Raw genomic sequence first — 17,914 nt, forward strand, 5'->3', positions numbered from 1 at the left:
CAAGTTGGGATTGGATACCCAAACACAAAAAATTGCCTGCCTTAGCAAAAATCGAAATTTTCAGAATTCTGAAAAATGTTGTCAATGGCAGCAATCTGCAGCAATGAAGGTCTGAAGAGCGAGCAAAAATGGTGGAGGAAAAATCGCCCAAGTCTCCAATCATGAAATTGCCAACTTTCACCAAAAAATGCCAAATTTGGAAAAAATCGCCAAACTTAGCAAAATCGAAAATCTGAAACTGGTCTTTAATGGCAGCCAAGAGAAATAGATCAGCAAGCTAGAAAAAATGGAGGAAAATAAATCCTCAATCCCACACTTCACAAAAATGCCTTGCTAAAAATTCCCCTAACTTGGTGAAAAATCGCTTTCATGGAGACCCCTAGCAGAAATAATAATAAAATAATGCTGAAGTTCCTCTCATATACTTGCTTTCATCCTTCACTTTCACCACACAAGCAATGTGGGATAAAACACTTGTATAAATACTTGCTTGGTGAAACCCTAACTTGCTTCTAGAAGGTTTAAACATTTAATGATTGTTGCAAGTTATTAAATTTTGCTTTTAAATTTTAAATAATCATTTAATAATTATTTAAAAGCAATTAAAATGGGGCTTACTTATTAAAATATTGCAAATTAAATCCAAAATAAAGCCTCTAGGGGAAAATCGCTATAGGTTGAGATTGAAAAATCCCTTCAAAATCACTTAAGTGTCAAAATTTACCCATAAGGGAAATTCGACCCATGCTTGGACAAAAATCCATGCTCAATTTCATCAAAATGCACATAAAAACCCTCCCAAGGGAAATTCGATGTGAGTTTGGACAAAAATCCACACCCAAAACTCGCTTAACTTGAAAAAATACCTCCCTGGTGGAAATTCGACCTTAGTCTGGATAAAAATCCGGACTCAAAACTCTTCATAATGTTCCTAGGGGAAAATCGATCCCTGCCTAGATAAAAATCCGGACAAAAATCCTCACAAATGCTCTCAGGGGAAATTCGATCCCTGTCTAGATAAAAATCCAGACAAAAATCCTTACTTAGTTGTCACAAAAATCCTGGTGGAAAATCGACCCAAGCATGGAATTATCCTTGCATTCTAGTCCACACTTCCAGTCCGCACTCTTGGTGGAAAATCGATGGCAATCTGGATAAACAGTGGGGGAAATTAGTGGCCAATATGGATTCCAGGGGAAACCCATGTGTAGTATGGATTTTGAGTGGGGGAATAGGTTGGGTAGTCTAGAATGTGAGGGGAAAAACACCTCTAGCATGGATTTTGACCCTTTAACCCTTGGAATATGAATTTCCCTTAAGATTTTATCAATTTAACCACTCAAAATCACTCAGCGACTTTAAATTTAACTGGACTTAGACTAATTTTCCAAAAAAATGAGCGAAACGCTAGGAAAATATTGGAATAAAGTGCGAAACCAACTTAAATATTACCTTAGGAGCGAGAAAACAACTCCAAAAGGTCTGTGAATATCTTGGCACTTTAAAATCACTTGATGCGCGTGTTTAAAAACACGTTAGCGCTCAAAAGAGGTTTACACTTAGCAAAACTTAGGATCATTAAAATATCAACTTTTGCAACTTGATCCTATAACTTCAAAAACCCTAGATGGCACTAGGCATGATCAAAACTCCGAGACTCGGGCACGGGAAACGCAAAATTGCCCACTAAGCAGCCAAAACCCTAACCTAACAATGCAGGAAGCTGGCAAAGAGGGGGTCCCCGTTACCAATGTGGCGATGTGTGAAAAGGTCACAACAGGCCTATATTAGAAAATTTAAATAAAAAATTGAAAATATAACTTTTTTAATTTTTTTAATATTTTTTAAGGGCCTTAGATATGGGAGACGTCTGGCCGTCCCCGGGACGGATTGGGGACGTCCCAGCCGTCCCTGGGACGTACGGACGTCCCCTAAAGCTAGGGCAGGCTTCCCCTCAAAATACAGGGGAATTTGGGGATGGGGGGAAATGTCCCCAAGTCCCCGAAACGTCCCCGGGACGGGGACGAGGGTTTTCAGGTCGAGCACGCGTCCCCGGGTAACTCTGCTTAGAACCAAACTCTTGAAACAAATAACATAGAACAACATCATGTAACTGCATAAAGATCCCACTAAAAGCGATACCAAACTATTCATAGCTTCATTGACCAATATCACTGCCAAAACTCTACTAAAAGTGAAAATAGTTTCTCATGCGCCATATAGACTACTACTATAGATTCAAATAAACCATACAAGTACTCGCAAAAAATCCTTTTCTCACTACAATAAACATACCATAGAGAATCCACATTAGACAATTTTACAAGATCTGCAAATATGCAACATCTCAAGAAAGAGAAATGTGTTATCAATGTTCCAATCTCAAATTAATTGAATATAGATTCAACCCCACATCAGTACATACTGAATAGATCAGGTAACATGTACATTTTCACGACTCAAATGCCAAGATCGACGCTAAACCTGATTTGTAAAACCAACCCACATAAGAGTAACTATAGATCGATATGAACCCACCAAGTAGCCTTGCAAATCTAAAATTTTGTCCATCTAGAAAACTCAGTCTAAACACAATCTTTTCATAAAACAAACCACAAATTTTGGTTAACATGTAAAACCTACAAAACCATCTTTGTAAATCTGAATCCACTTAAACATTCACATCATCAAATATGTGATCTGAATCAATGGAAAACCCCAGATCTACAAACCTAATGCTTTTAGAAACAAGAAAACTACAAAACATGAAAGTTTTCCAAGACCATTCAAATCAAATTATGACCTACTCTATAACTCACAATGAAAAAGAGTAAATAGGTTGTCCAAAAGCTTACAAAAGAAAAATCATACTAGCTTCACAACCCACTAGCAACCAGTGGCTAATCATCCAATGCTTTCATGCAACCATGGGCTCATACTATGAACCCAACCTAAGTAATTCATATTGTAGTCAAACTAGTCGGTGTTTTCACCTATGACTAAGGGGATAAAATAGTCTCCAAAAGATATTTGCACATTACCTTTGCCTATTATTGTGTACTCTTTCACACCATCAAAGATCATTGAATCTTTAGAAGAATTGCAAGCAATGTACTCCTAAATTTATGTACCAAGCAGATGCATTGGACTGATTTGTTGGTCTTTTGGCCATGAATGCATAGAAGGCTAGTTCCTTTACAAGCTCTATGATATGAACCTTTGATTGAAGCCCTCTCTAATTGGATTTCTGATCAACCAGCCTTTTTCAATGGTACTTCTTCATACAACCCATCTTACCACAATAATGACATCTGATGTTCTTCGGATTCTTTATTGAAACCTCACTATTGCATGCATTTTCTTCTCTAACCATTCCTATTTGCCCTTGTCTTGGCTGCGAATACCTATTCTACACCCTTTGTCTCATCACTACTAACAAACTGTCTTTTCCATTTGATTTGTTGTAAGTGTAATCCACACCTCTTTAAACTTTAGATCAACATTTGCAGAGGTGATCAAGGTCTCAATAAAATGTTCGTAAGCACATGCAAAGCTTTTCAGAGTGATTACCACCATGTCCTCTTTCATTTTCAACCACTGGCTGACAACTAATCTCTAATGTCCTTGATCTTAAGTAAATGCTACTACAATGAAACTTCCTCATCCATCATGATCAAAAATAACATATTCTTCCAGGAAAATTCTCTACCCTTTAATGAAGTCTCATGCAAATATTGCAAATACCCAAATTTCAATTGAATTATTTTCAAGAGACATTTCACAAACAACTTAACCAACATGATTACTGTGTAACATTCATCAAATTTATCCTGATCTTTCCCCACAATTGTTGGGCTTTTTGTAGTGTTTACCAAAGAATATTTGGCTGCCTTCCAACATGATGTTGAATAAGGAAGCCATTTGTATAATTTCCCTCCCTCAATCTATAGTCTCAAAGTAAGACAAAATAACATACCTCCCTTCTGACAGAAAAAAATACCAATATAAAAATGCTGATAATAAAAATACTGTCAACTGTATGACTACTCTAACCGTGGCATGTCCTAGCAGCAATTGGGAGGAAAAAATTGAAACTTTCTCTGCCCTACCACAGAAAAGACTGCAAAAAATTAAAAAAACCATTCAAAATACTGCCAAAAACCATTAATTTTCGTAAAAAAAGGAGAAGGCATGATTATCATCAACATGAGTATTATGATTCCTGCAAAAACAAAAGTGTGCAAATTACAAAATCTGCGATTTTCACAACTTCCTCAACTGTGGACTTTCGCCTATTGCACAACTGCTAGAAGCAAAAGATGGCTGTAATTTTTAAATGAACTACTGCCCATGCGAGCACACTAAAAATTACAATCCTTACTATTTAAAAATAACACAAATTTCAGCTTCTTTCTGCTTGTGAATTCATATGGATCTAACATATAATGTGATATACAAAAAACATGTTATTGCACTAGGAAAACTTCTACTTGAGCTTGACCTTGCTTCAATTTTGGGTGCACTATGAAATGCTTGTCCCAATGGGTTTGAAACATTCAAGTCACTTACTTTGAGCTTCTCTAGAGTGATTTCGTGAAAGCACACAAAGTAATCATGGAATTCATTGTAGTCTTCAACTAATTGCTCCTTACACTGGTGTAACTGCTAGAACTTCAGGTACTCTCCTCGCAATGATTGAGGACATGATTTTCCTCTTACAAAGTGCTAACAAAGGAGATCCATGTCCTAATTGGATCATGGTCCCTTTGGCATTGTGTTGACATTTTCAATACCTCGAAAGAAATTATTTGTGTCATTGAAATTGTTAATTTAAAAGTATGGCTCCAATTGCCAGCACGTATTCATGCTACTACCTACTATTTGAACCCCAACTTTTATTTTTTCCCTTCTTTCAAAGCAGATGCAAAGGTCATTCTTGGCCTCAACACATGTATTGTGAGGTTGGTTGATGATGGGAACCTTCGAGACCTCATACTTGATGAAATACAAAGTTATAAAAAAGCAGAGGAAGTGCTATTTTCTTCAAATTTTTGCATTAGTAAGAGAGCCACTTTGTAGCCAGATAAAAATAATGTGTTCAACTTTAATTTATTATTCATTCTAGTTTGTTTTACTAAAATTCTTACTATGTTATAAATGGCAAATATTATCCTTGCAGATTTGTGGTGGGAAGATTATGGTACCACAATGCCTAATCTTCAAAAGCTTGCCAAATCCACATTTTATCCCAACCTTGTGGAGTTTCTAATTGTGAGCACAAATGGAGTGTTTTCTTGGCCATTCACACAAAGAAGCACAATAGGTTGACTCAAAAGCACTCGAATGACCTTTTGTCTACGTGCAGTACAACCTTCAATTGCATGAAAAAGAAAAAGTACAGGTGCAAGGCACACAAAACACTTTAGCCTAAGAATGTTGATGTGGATCCATTGTTAAGAGATAATCAGTTAACTAATTTGGAGAGGGAAGAAACTGAATTAGAAGTGAATGTGGCAACATATGAGGAGGTTGTTAAGTTCTTTCAAAATTCTATGATCAAAATAGAAGAGGGGTTATCAATTTCGGTGTATTTTATCTGCTATAGCGTGTTTTAAAGATGCACCACACTTATCAATTTCGGTGTGTACATCCTCCTCAATGTAAGCATGCTATATAAGTGGATGAGGGGTTACGTAGTGAAGAGATATGTCTTCCCACGTGGGAAGACATATCTCTTCCCTACGTACCTCTCACCATAGTATATAAACTAGTCACCATTTCCTTACCCGATCGGAAGGAGTGAGACTTGTTTGAGAATCGCTTTACCACCCGATACCATCAACGGTGTAACCATTGGTCAAACGCGATAAGTTAACTTTGGTTTTATTTATCATTAGTTAACATTAACATATTAGTATATGTAATCAAATTAATATATATATATATATATATATATATATATATATCGGAAGCATGAAATAGTACGACCGACGTTACAAAATTAACACTCCCTCTTAACTAGGGAGGACACATTTCATGTTAGAGAAAACATCACAATTCATCCATTGATTGTGAAGAGAGGAGACATCACACTATAGTGATATTCAGAGATATGGTTCAACAATGAATATCAAGTCTCATGATACTCACCATAACTCATAGTTATCAAGTAAGGTATGTGCATTGGCATCAAGTCACATGATGCCTACCATACCGATAATGATTTCAAGGCATGTCCACGAATATTATGTTCATAATATTCACCATGAAGATCTCTATCATAATTATGGTTTATTTAATGATATCAACCAACAGATATCTACCATAATGTCTCAGAGATATATATACTATCATGACATGTCCACAGATATCAAGTCACATGATATCCATCAAGATAGTTAAATTGGTAATTGTAAAATCGTCACCTTACAATATCAATTTGAAACAAGTGTTCATTATTGAAAAGTCGTCACCCTTCAATAATGTTCACAGAGGGCCCATGCAGTCATGGAGTCACACACATGACAAATAAAAGAGTTTACACACTAAACATCTTTAAATATATTAGTATATCAGAATAAATGAGACTCTATCTCAAAATTAAATAACATTTTCAACCATACCAAGTTTATCTCTAAAGTGTTCAATCTTGATCCTGGAGAGAGGCTTGGTAAGAATGTCTGCAATCTGATCACCTGTACTAATATAATTCAATTGGATCACATTCCATTCCACCATATCTCGAACATAACGATAAGGAATCTCAATGTGTTTAGACCTATCATGAAATACTGGATTCATTGAAAGCTTGATACAACTCTGATTGTCACAGTAGATGACAGTAGGATTTAAGGGCTAACCAAACAGTCCTACAAGCAATTTCCGAAGCCATACAGCTTCTCTTGCTCCCATGGAGGCTGCAATGTATTTAGCTTTTGTAGAACTCTGAGCAACTAAAGATTGTTTTCTACATATCCATGATATCATTCCTGATCCTAAACTGAAGCAACATCCTGATGTGCTTTTCCTGTTAACTATGCTTCCAGCCCAATCAGAATCAGTGAATCCATGTAGGTCAAGTTCTACATGTTTATGTTTCAAACCAAAACCAATAGTTCCTCGAAGATATCTCAGAATATGCTTTGCAGCAACAAGATGTATTTCCCTGGGTTCACACATGGACTGACTTAGTGCATTTACAGCATAACATATATCAAGTCTTGTGTTTACCAAATACATCAAAGATCCAATAATCTGTCTGTAGAGTGTAGGATCTGCAAACTCTAATTTTGCAGTTGTTTCCTTTAGCATGTGCAGATTTGTCTCCATAGGTGTAGTCATGGATCTACAATCCAACATTCTAAATCTCTTGAGTATATCAATGGTGTATTTTCCTTGATTAAGGATTATACCATCTACCTGCTGCCAAACTTCCAATCCAAGGAAGTAGTGAAGAATTCCTAAATCTTTCATATCAAACTCAAAGGCTAATTCTTTCTTACATCGAGAAATACAATTATCCTCTCCTGTGATTAGTAGATCATCAACATAAAGAATAAGAATTAATAATTCACCATTGATTACCTTGTAGTAGAGATTTGGATCTGCTTCATTCTTGAAAAACCCTAATTCCAAGAGATAGTGATCAATTCTTTCATACCATGCTCTAGGGGCTTGTTTCAATCCATAAAGAGCTTTCTTTAATCTGCAAACATGTGATTCAACCTTATGAATCACAAAACCTTCAGGTTGCTCCAAATAAACAACTTCTTCAATCTTACCATTCAGAAAAGCAGTCTTGACATCCATTTGATGGACTTTCCATCCTTAAGATGCTGCAATAGCCAAAACTGCTTGGACAGAAGTGTATCTGGCAACAGAAGCAAATGTCTCTTCCTAGTCAATACCTTCTATCTGTGAGAAACCTCTGGCAACAAACCTTGCTTTGTGCTTCTCAATGCTGCCATCCGATGCATGTTTGATTTTGAAGAGTGATTTAGAAGATACCACAGATTTGCCTTTAGGCCTAGGCACAATATCCCAGACATCATTTTTCAGAATTGACTGATACTCTTCTGACATAGCATCTTTCCAAACTAGATGCTTGAGCCCATCTCCAACACAGGAAGGTTCTGCATCAATGATCTCACTCATCAAGGCAATATAACTGGAAAATAGGTTAGGTCTCTTACTTTCTTTAAAGGTCCCCTTTGGAGCGCAACATAATTTTCAACTTCTTGAAGCATCTTTATAGCCCAAAGTGGTCTCTTCCTAGTTTCGAAATAATTTTCTTCTAAAGGTAAGCCTTGAACTTCATGCTCAGCATCTTCAGGGGTCTCCCTTTGAATCTCAGAGGTGGAATCCTCATCCAAGCTTGTAGGAGGATCTTGGTGTTCTAATTCATTAGAGCTTTTGGAACTCCTGAATGCTATGTCTTCCTCAAAGATGACATCTCTGCTTAGTTCAATTTCTCTTTGACCAGGTATGTATATTTTGTAGGCTTTAGAGGTTTCATTGTACCCAACAAATACTCCTTTCTTTCCAGAAGGTTCTAATTTTGACCTCTTTTCTTTGGGGACATGAATATAGATTGGACACCCAAAGATTCGGAAATGACTTATGTCAGGTTTGTTGCCAGTAAAGGCCTTCTTCAAGGGTTTTATTGTCAAGAAGAGAATGAGGACATCTATTTTGAATGTACACAGTTGTCCTAGATGCTTCAGCCCAAAATGAGGTTTCTATATTTTAGTCAAACAACATAGCCCTAGCAGCTTCTACTATAGTCCTATTCTTTCTTTCAGCTACCCCATTTTGTTGTGGGTTATAAGGTACAGTTAACTCCCTCTTAATCCCAGCATTTATACAATAATCTTTAAACATATCAAAAGTGTATTCCCCCCCATTGTCTGTTCTTAAGGTTATGATTTTCTTACCTGTCATATTTTCTGCAAGAGCTTTGAATTCCTTAAATTTAGAAAGGATTTCTTCAGACTCTTTGTACCTCAGAAAATGTATCCAAGTCTTCCTAGAATAATCATCTACAAATATTACATAATATAAAAATCCCCCTAATGAGGGTACAGACATGGGTCCACATAAATCAGAATGAACTAATTCTAATACATTTTTGGATTTACTGTTGCTAGAATTAAAAGACCCTTTAGTATTCTTTCCCAAGGCACACCCTTTATAGGCTCCTTCAAACTTTTGACTTAGCTTGGGTAAGCCAATCACCATCTTCTCTATCTTAGGTAGGGCATGGAAATGAAGGTGCCCTAATCTTTTGTGCCAAAGTTCATTCGAATCTGGAGTCTCATGAATCAAGGCTAAAGGTGGAGTGGTGCAAAGTCTGTAGAGGCTCCCTTGTCTTACTCCAATGGTGTGGGCTTTCTTGATGGTGGAGTTCTTTGGCCAAGCAAGTACCTTTCCTTCCATAAAGGTTAATCTGTAACCCTTATCTTCAAGTGCAAAAACTGAGACAAGGTTTCTCTTTATACCAGGTACAAATAGAACTCCAGTCAGCTATAGGAATATGCCTGACTTTAGGTTGATATTGCAGGTTCTTATTCCCATAACTAGATAATTTGAGTCATCACCAATTGTCACTTCTTCATTTGAACTTTCCACAAGTGTATCTAGGTGCTCACGAAATTCAGTGATGTGTCGAGATGCTCCAGTATCAATCACCCATGTGTTGAAACTGGAGGTGACTTGACTAGAGAGAGCTGAGTAGAAGACTAGCTTCTCGGAATTACTCCCTTTCTTAATTTCTGCCATTGAAGCTTGTTGTTTGATCCTGTCTGGACACTTCATTGCATAGTGCCCATATTGGTCACATCTGAAACATTGTACTTCAAAAATGTCTCTCTTCTTCTTTGAAGACCTCCTCCCATTTGAGTTGTTGTCCCTCTTTCTCTTAAAGTTCTTCTTCTTTCCTTTCTTGTGGGAATTAGAGTTTAGAACTTGAATGTCTTCATCACCATTGTTTTGTTTTATTCCTCTTGTGACAAGCCGAGATTCCTCTTGAATGCAATCGGTTTTCAATCTATCAAACTTAGGAAACTTAGAACGAGCACTGATTCCTTGAACGAACGATTCCCACGAGGTAGGAAGTCCATTTAGGGCCATCATAGCAAGTTCTTTGTTGTCTACTAGATGTCCAATAGTGGATAGTTGATCCCTAAGCTCAGTGATCCTCAAGAAATAGGATGTAACTGTTTCTCCTTTATTCATCTTTATATGGTGTAGTTGATTCTTTAGGGTGAGAGCCCTGCTAGTGTTGTTGATTTGATAAATGTTAGCTAGTGCTTTGAACATCTGAAAGGCCGTCTCATATTTAGAAATAACTGGTACAATGTGGTCTCTTATTGAATCCACAATTATCTTAAGGGCCTTCTCACTGTCCTTGCTCCACTGAATTTTCTCTGTATCATCAGAGGGTTCAGGAATTTCACTTTTGACATGGGAGTCAATTTTATTTTCTTTCAAAACAAGCATGATCCTGAATTTACAAGATACAAAATTTGATGCTCCATCTAATCTATCTTCAAACCTAACTCCAGTTGCCATTAGGATTATGGGAATGTGATCTTAGTAAGAGCCTGGTGAAAGTTTATGAGATCGTTACAAAATTTTAATATGATCTTTTCCTTAACTTCGCTCTGATACCATGTTAAGTTCTTTCAAATTCTGCGATCAAAATAGAAGAGATGGAGATATGATCTGAAAGTTGTATTTTATCTGCTATAGCATGTTTTAAAGATGCACCACACTTATCAATTTCTGTGTGTACATCCTCCTCAATGTAAGCATGCTATATAAGTGGATGAGGGGTTACGTAGTGAAGAGATATGTCTTCCCACATGGGAAGACACATCTCTTCCCTACGCACCTCTCACCATAGTATATAAACTAGTCACCGTTTACTTACCCGATCGGAAGGAGTGCGACTTGTTTGAGAATCGCTTTACCACCCGATACCATGAGCGGTGTAACCGTTGGTCAAACGCGATAAGTTAACTTTGGTTTTATTTATCATTAGTTAATGTTAACATATTAGTATATGTAATCAAATTAATATATATATATATATATATATATATCAGAAGCATGAAATAGTACGACCAACATTACAAAATTAACAAAGGCAGAAGGCGAGGTTGATGAGCCATCAAGGACAGGTTCCTCAAATACACAGCTTAATCCTATCAATATGGATGAGACCCCTGTTGAGGATATTCCAACAACTAACCACTTCTGCAACACCCACACAGCACAAGAGAATTTTTGGGCTTTAATCATAAACAAAATTCATGATTTATAATTTTTTATTGATACTGAAACTTGAACTTCATATGTATTAAGAGGTCTATTAAACTCTAATTTTATTTATATGTGATGGAAATCAGTAATATGTTCAACAGTCTCTATAATATGTGTTTTTGAAGAATAGTTTATGTATTTTCAAATGTTAGATAAATTTGTCAAGTTATTGCTGAGTATTTCTCCTAGTTTTTGACAAGAACTGGGTTTTTTTGAAAATTTGGGCCTACATAGCAATTATTGAGTCTTAAGTTTTTCAACTATAGTTAGGATTATTGATAAATATATTAAATAAATAAATGTTAGTAAATAAATAACCTTGTTAGCGGTTAGTTGTGCAGAAGTAATTTCCCATATGGAGTTATTTGGTTCAAATAGTTGCGAAAGCAGGTTGAAAACTGAAAAAGGCTTTATAAATGCCATTATGTTCAATTATTTTTAGTCACAAGGCTGTTAAGTCTAACCTTTCTCGATGTTGTAATAAACACATAAATATAGGGACGCTTCCAGCAATCTTCAAACAAATAAACGGGGAAAGAATCTAACATGCATAGGAACCACAGCTACAAGCATGATTGCATATGATATCAATGACTCTTGTAGGCATACGTTGAACATCCATTACAAGCAATAGATTTTGAGACTAAAAGAAGATAACTTTAATATAATATTAACCCCTAAGCTACAAAGACTTCTTACCCTGTGATTACTACCAATAACATTCAAATATGTAGATTAACAATTCATCACTTTCCAATTAGTCACAAGCTTGTCGCACATACTTTTGAAGTGCATATTCTATCTAACCATAATTTCTGCAATATACCTGATTCAATGAATTCTTTTGTGTCTCGTATTCAGCTGCCACGAAGACAAAGACCTACAATAAGGAAAAACATAATGTAAAAACTAAAAAGTAATTAAATTTCTCTTTAAAACCAATATAACACAATTATTATATAATTATTGAACAAGGAGGCATAATCTAACAAGATACCAATCTTTTAAAAACACACGTGACACTTTACAAATTAAAAATAATAAAATGACGACTTAAAAAACTAACATTCGTTTCTATAATTTTAAATGAAACTGGAAAAAAATGGAAGTTTTCAATCTCTCAATTCAATGATACAAATATATAGATGATACCACAAGATTATTAAATTAAAAAAGTTATTTGTTCATTCTCTATCATCACAGATTTAAATACTGGCTACAAGTTAACAAATAATCCAAGAAAGGTTGTTGCTGACCATAATGACATTTATAAACCTTCAACAGTTGTCAACCCTTCATGAAATTTTTTGAAGAAAAGCTTAAACAGGAACGTGACACCATCTCCACCTCACATCCCTATCCCTCCAGCCATTTCCTATATGCAAGGATGGTGAGGAAAATCCCCACATCTCATTTCAACTTTCTTTTTTGTTAGCAATTTAATTCATATCTTTTAGTGCAACACAAAACAGAACAGTGTGTACACCAGATTCACTCTTCAAATTACAAGGGGAGGCTCCCTGTAAACAAAAACAAGCCTTATTTGAATCATATATACTTGCAATTTACATTTTGTATTGTGTTTTCCAGGTGACTTATGCTCATGCTCAACAAAACTAAAGGTGTACCTTTTTGGATTCACCTAGGTAAAAACATCGATACTATCTACTGCAGAAAAATATCTTACACTCCTAATGAAAGTTTGCAACTTTCAATTAAATGCAAAGACTGAAAATAAATTAAATCAAGCATGAACGACTGCAAACAAAGCCACAATATCTTCGCTAACAAAATCTGCAATATAAAACTTCCATCAATTATTAGATTTTACCCAATTCACAAGACAACTAATTCATAAGAAGTAAGCATGAAAATTACTAATAGGAATTTGAAGTGCATATGGTACTTTAAATATAGGAGTTTACGAAACTCTAGTATTAATCCGCTAATATAAAGCTAAACTCAATAAATCTTCAGCTACACTATTGGTAAAGATTAATACAAACTAATACTGTAACTCTCATCTCTTGCATGATAAGAAATGAAAAAATAGACTTCTAAAAATTAAGCATTGCTCAAAAGGCACATCAGACTAAAATTGGAGATAGCTAAAAACATGTGCTATGAATAGCTCTAGCTAAAACTAAATTTCTCAGACTATGCTTATTTATTTTGAAAACAGTGACGGCTAAAAATAGCAGTGGCTTTAAATAGCTTGGGCTAAAAACAGCAAGTCTTGACAGGAAGCTCTGAATGATTCTTCTGCTGAAGCTTTTCATCCTGATCAATGGAAAGCCCTCTGAAGACACTTGAAAAACCTGAAAATCTACTTTAATGCTTAAATCTAAATATCACTACTCTTCAAAAAACCCTAGCTGAAAATATGCATCTTTGGATGCTCTGACCTCCCTAGTTCTTGTCACCCACATCTTCCAACAATCTTTATACTAATGATCTAATCAATGTATTTGTTGCTGATTTTTCTTGTAAAGTTTGTTGATGATATAGCTGCCTTGCACACAACTTGACGTGACAGCGTTGGGTTTGAATGCAAATATCTGATTTGAAAATAGAACCCTTCTCTTATGAAGAAACTCAGTTTGATTATGAATGAAAATAACAAGACAAAGTGAAAGCCCTACTGAAATCAGGGGCTTTTGATGGCCAAAAATCAATAATAATCAAGCTTTAGATAACCTCTTTTTAAAAGATTCAAGTGAACGATTAGGACCCTCTCCTGTTTATTAGTATCAAAAATTAGAAGATTACATATAATAACCCAACAATTGGGAGACGTAGCAGAACAGAACTGCACTCAAACCACAAACCCATCAAGACAATCCCAAACATCATAATACAAAATAATTATAGAGAACCAATGGCTCAAAGACGTAATCATATAAAACATTGACTTTACAAAACAAAAACCCAGCCAAAGGAAAAATGGCTGCAACCTGAAGCACCCAACAAACTAAATGAAACCACCACTGTCCACCCCATATGAACCATTATCCAACTTCACCAACGCTGCTCACTTTGCCATAAATTAGAGAGAATTCTCCACATTGGCCACATTGAATCTTTCCTACCAAGGAAACTTTAACTTGATGGAGCTCAAGCACATAAAACCCAAGTTGGTACACCTCCATCACATTAACAGAGAGAAGAAAGTGCTGAATTTTTGCCACCTCAATAACCAGCTTCTCAAGATTTTCTTCAATATCCTAACAGAATGAACAGAGGCAAACCATGGATTTCATACCCCAAAACCAAAAGGGAAACAAGATTTTCAGCCAGCATTTTATCCACCTCCTGCTCCAAACCAATTCTAAACTTCTCCCAAATGTACTATATACCCAAGGCCTTAACAAGCTACTTGTCATGTGTTAATCTTAGAGACTCTACAAACATAGAAGACATTTTAGAATTTACTCGATGCCTCACATCACCTTCAATAAAATATCTACCTAAAGTCTCAATGATGGCATTCACTACTTGTTGGAAGAAGAAAACCCATTTCAGCCTTCCCATTGAGACCACAAAAAATGCTTTTTGACAGTTTTCAAAGTTAGACAAAAGGCCCATTCAAATCCACAAAACCCTTATTGTGAATAATTTAGATTCACTGGTAAAAATTCTTCATTCATTAACTGAGGAGAAATTACAATATATATAAATGACAAAACACTGTAGCTATTAATGATGTCTAACTACCTCTAACTACTAACTACTGTAGACCAGCTAATAATTGACCATTAAACAATATGAAATATTATTCTAACACCCTCCCTTAATGGTCAATCGATCAAAAACACCAAGTTGCCCCCTAAATTTTACAAACATATCCAGGTTCAGAGACTTGGTGAGAATATCGACAGTCTGACCCGCTATCGGAACATACTGCAACTGAACTAATCCGTCTAGCTACTAGCTTGCAGATGTAGGGACAATGAAGCTTGACATGCTTGGTGCGTTCATGGAAGACTGGATTTTTTGCCAGTTTGAGCACCCCTTGATTATCAGTATACAAGGGAGAAGGACCTGCTTGCGGCATCTGCATGTCAGAAAGCATCCTTCGAAGCCAAAATGCCTCACATGCAGCCTTGACTGTTCTCCGATATTCAGCTTCGATCAAGGAAAGAGCCACGGCCTGTTGCTTCTTGCTGCTCCAAGTGACAGCACCAGTACCCAAACTAAATTGTTACCCAGAAGTAGATTTCTTGTCATCCACTGATCCTGTCCAATCTGAGTCAGTATAACCAATCAGCTTTGGATCGTTGCACTTGCTATACAGAATGCCATAGTCTAAAGTGCCTTTCACATATCGTAGCGCTCGCTTTGGCGCAATCCCATGATCAGCTTTTGGGGCTGTCATAAAGCGAGAGATGTAGCTGACAACAAAACAGATGTCACATCTAGTGGCAGTGAGGTTGATGAGGCTGAATTTGGTTTCATCTACTGCAGGTGAATCAGACTGGGCTGATAACTTCAGCCCTTTCTCCATAGGTGTGGAGGCAGGTTTACAATCCTGCATTCGAAACTTGTCCAGCAAATTGCAGGCATACTTGGACTGTGAAATAAAGATTCTCTCATCAGTCTGCCACACTTCAACACCTAAGCAATAATGGAGAAGCCCCAAATTTGTCATGGCAAAAGCTTGGCACAAGTCCTGTTTGATGGTTGTAATCAAATGTGTTGAATTGCCAGTAATGATCAAGTCATCCACGTAGACAACATGAAAAAGGATATCCTCACCAAAGAATTTGACATATAGATTAGTGTAAGAGGGACTGCACTGAAAACCGTGTTCAACCAAATACTGATCAATCTTAAAGTACCAAGCCCGAGGGGCTTGCTTCAGGTCATATAGGGCTTTTACCAATCTACAAACCTGATGTTCCTTACCAGGAACCTTGAAGCCAGGAGGTTGAGTCATACGTCCATCTAGTGAAGTTTCCACCCAAACTAAGCTACAATGGCGAGAAGAAGACGAATGGTACTCATCTTGGCAGTGGGAGCAAAAGTCTCCTCATAGTCAATACCCTCCCACAGTGTAAAATCCCGAGCAACCAATCTGGCCTTGTACTTATCCAAAGTACCATCTGCATGATACTTGACTTTGTAAACCGATTTACAGCTGATAGGTTTCTTCCCAGGAGGCAAATCAGAAAGAACCCAAGTGTTGTTCTTCAGAAGACTATGGTATTTTGTCTCCACAGCCTTTTCCCACTCAAGAATGCCTTTATCCTCGTAATATGTCTGGGGCTCATGGATGTTGTGGATGTTGGCCATAAGTGCAAAGATGAATGTATTTTGTTCCTTTCTCTTGCGTCGAACTGATCTATCCTCAAGAAGCTCATCGTCACAAAGATCTCCTATTGCCTTGGCCCACCATTTAGGCCTGAGGTTAGAAGTACCAACATCTGGCATTGGAGGAACAACATCCCCTGGAGTTTCCGAAACAAAGTCATCTGGATGCAAATCCTTTGACAAATCAGGTGGTGCTGGATCAGTAGATTCCTCATCTTCAGAGTCAAAATGCTTTGAAGCCCTCCCATCATGGGAACCAAGAGGAAGACGAACACCAACATCAAAAGTGTTCACAGACGGAGTTGCAGGACTAGGAGTACTAGAAGGCATAAATGGACCAATAGTCTCATCAACCACAACATCACGACTAAAAATGAGACGATCTATCTCCGCATCAATCAACTTGTAGGCCTTGTGGTTGTCGTTGTAACCAATAAACATAAGTGTTTGGCTCTTTGAATCCAGCTTAGCACGCTTGGTGTCTAGAATCCATACATGAGCAGTAGAATGGAAGACCTTCAAATGGCCCACTTTAGGCTTGCATCCTGACCAGGCTTCTTAAGGAGTCATCTTCTTAATGGCATCTGTAGGTGATTGATTCAGGAGGTAGACTGCAGTGTAAACTGCTTCAGCCCAATATTTCTTAGGAACATTGCGATGCTCTATCATAGAACGAGCCATTTCAATAATGGTGCGATTCCTTTCTTCAACTACACCATTTTGTTGAGGGGTGTATGGTGTGGTGAGTTGGTGTTTAATGCCATGTATAGCACAAAATGTAGAGAACGCATTGGAACAAAACTCCCCCCCATTATCTGACCTTAGAGTGACAGTCTGAGAACCGAATTCTTTCTCAACTAAGGCCTTAAACTGCTGAAATGTACTTAACACATCTAATTTATTTTTCAGAAAATACACCCACATTTTACAATTGAAATCGTCAACAAATAACAAGTACTTGCAACCAGTAACAGATGGAGTGTTCATTGGCCCACATACATTTTCATGAACCAATTGAAGGACCTTGGAGGCTCGCCAAGAATCACCATCCGAGAATGGTGTCCAATGTTGCTTTCCAGCTTGATAGGCTGCACAAACTCCATGATTTTGAGGTTGGATCTCAGGTAGACCAGCAACCAAACCCTCCCGAGATAACTGAGAGAGATAGTGCATGTTTAAGTGCCCATAATGCTGATGCCAAAGTGTTCTGATGGATGTACTTCTAACAGCCAAAGCATGCTCCTGAGAATCATTAGAATCAGCAAGTCTATACAAACCATGA

The 17,914-nt window shown here is 36.9% G+C and overlaps 1 protein-coding gene across 1 annotated transcript in view; it reads right to left on the minus strand.

Annotated features, from left to right (window-relative positions):
* The window catches only part of LOC131040741 (signal peptidase complex subunit 3B), a 107,211-nt gene that overhangs the window by 33,083 nt on the left and 56,214 nt on the right, over positions 1 to 17,914 (minus strand). Inside the window, exon 4 of the mRNA XM_057973693.2 lies at positions 12,149 to 12,202. Within this exon, the coding sequence (XP_057829676.2) occupies positions 12,149 to 12,202 (54 nt within the window). The remainder of the gene's footprint in view (positions 1 to 12,148; positions 12,203 to 17,914) is intronic.

Source organism: Cryptomeria japonica, chromosome 5, assembly GCF_030272615.1.
Source record: "Cryptomeria japonica chromosome 5, Sugi_1.0, whole genome shotgun sequence".
Taxonomy (NCBI): Eukaryota; Viridiplantae; Streptophyta; class Pinopsida; order Cupressales; family Cupressaceae; genus Cryptomeria; species Cryptomeria japonica.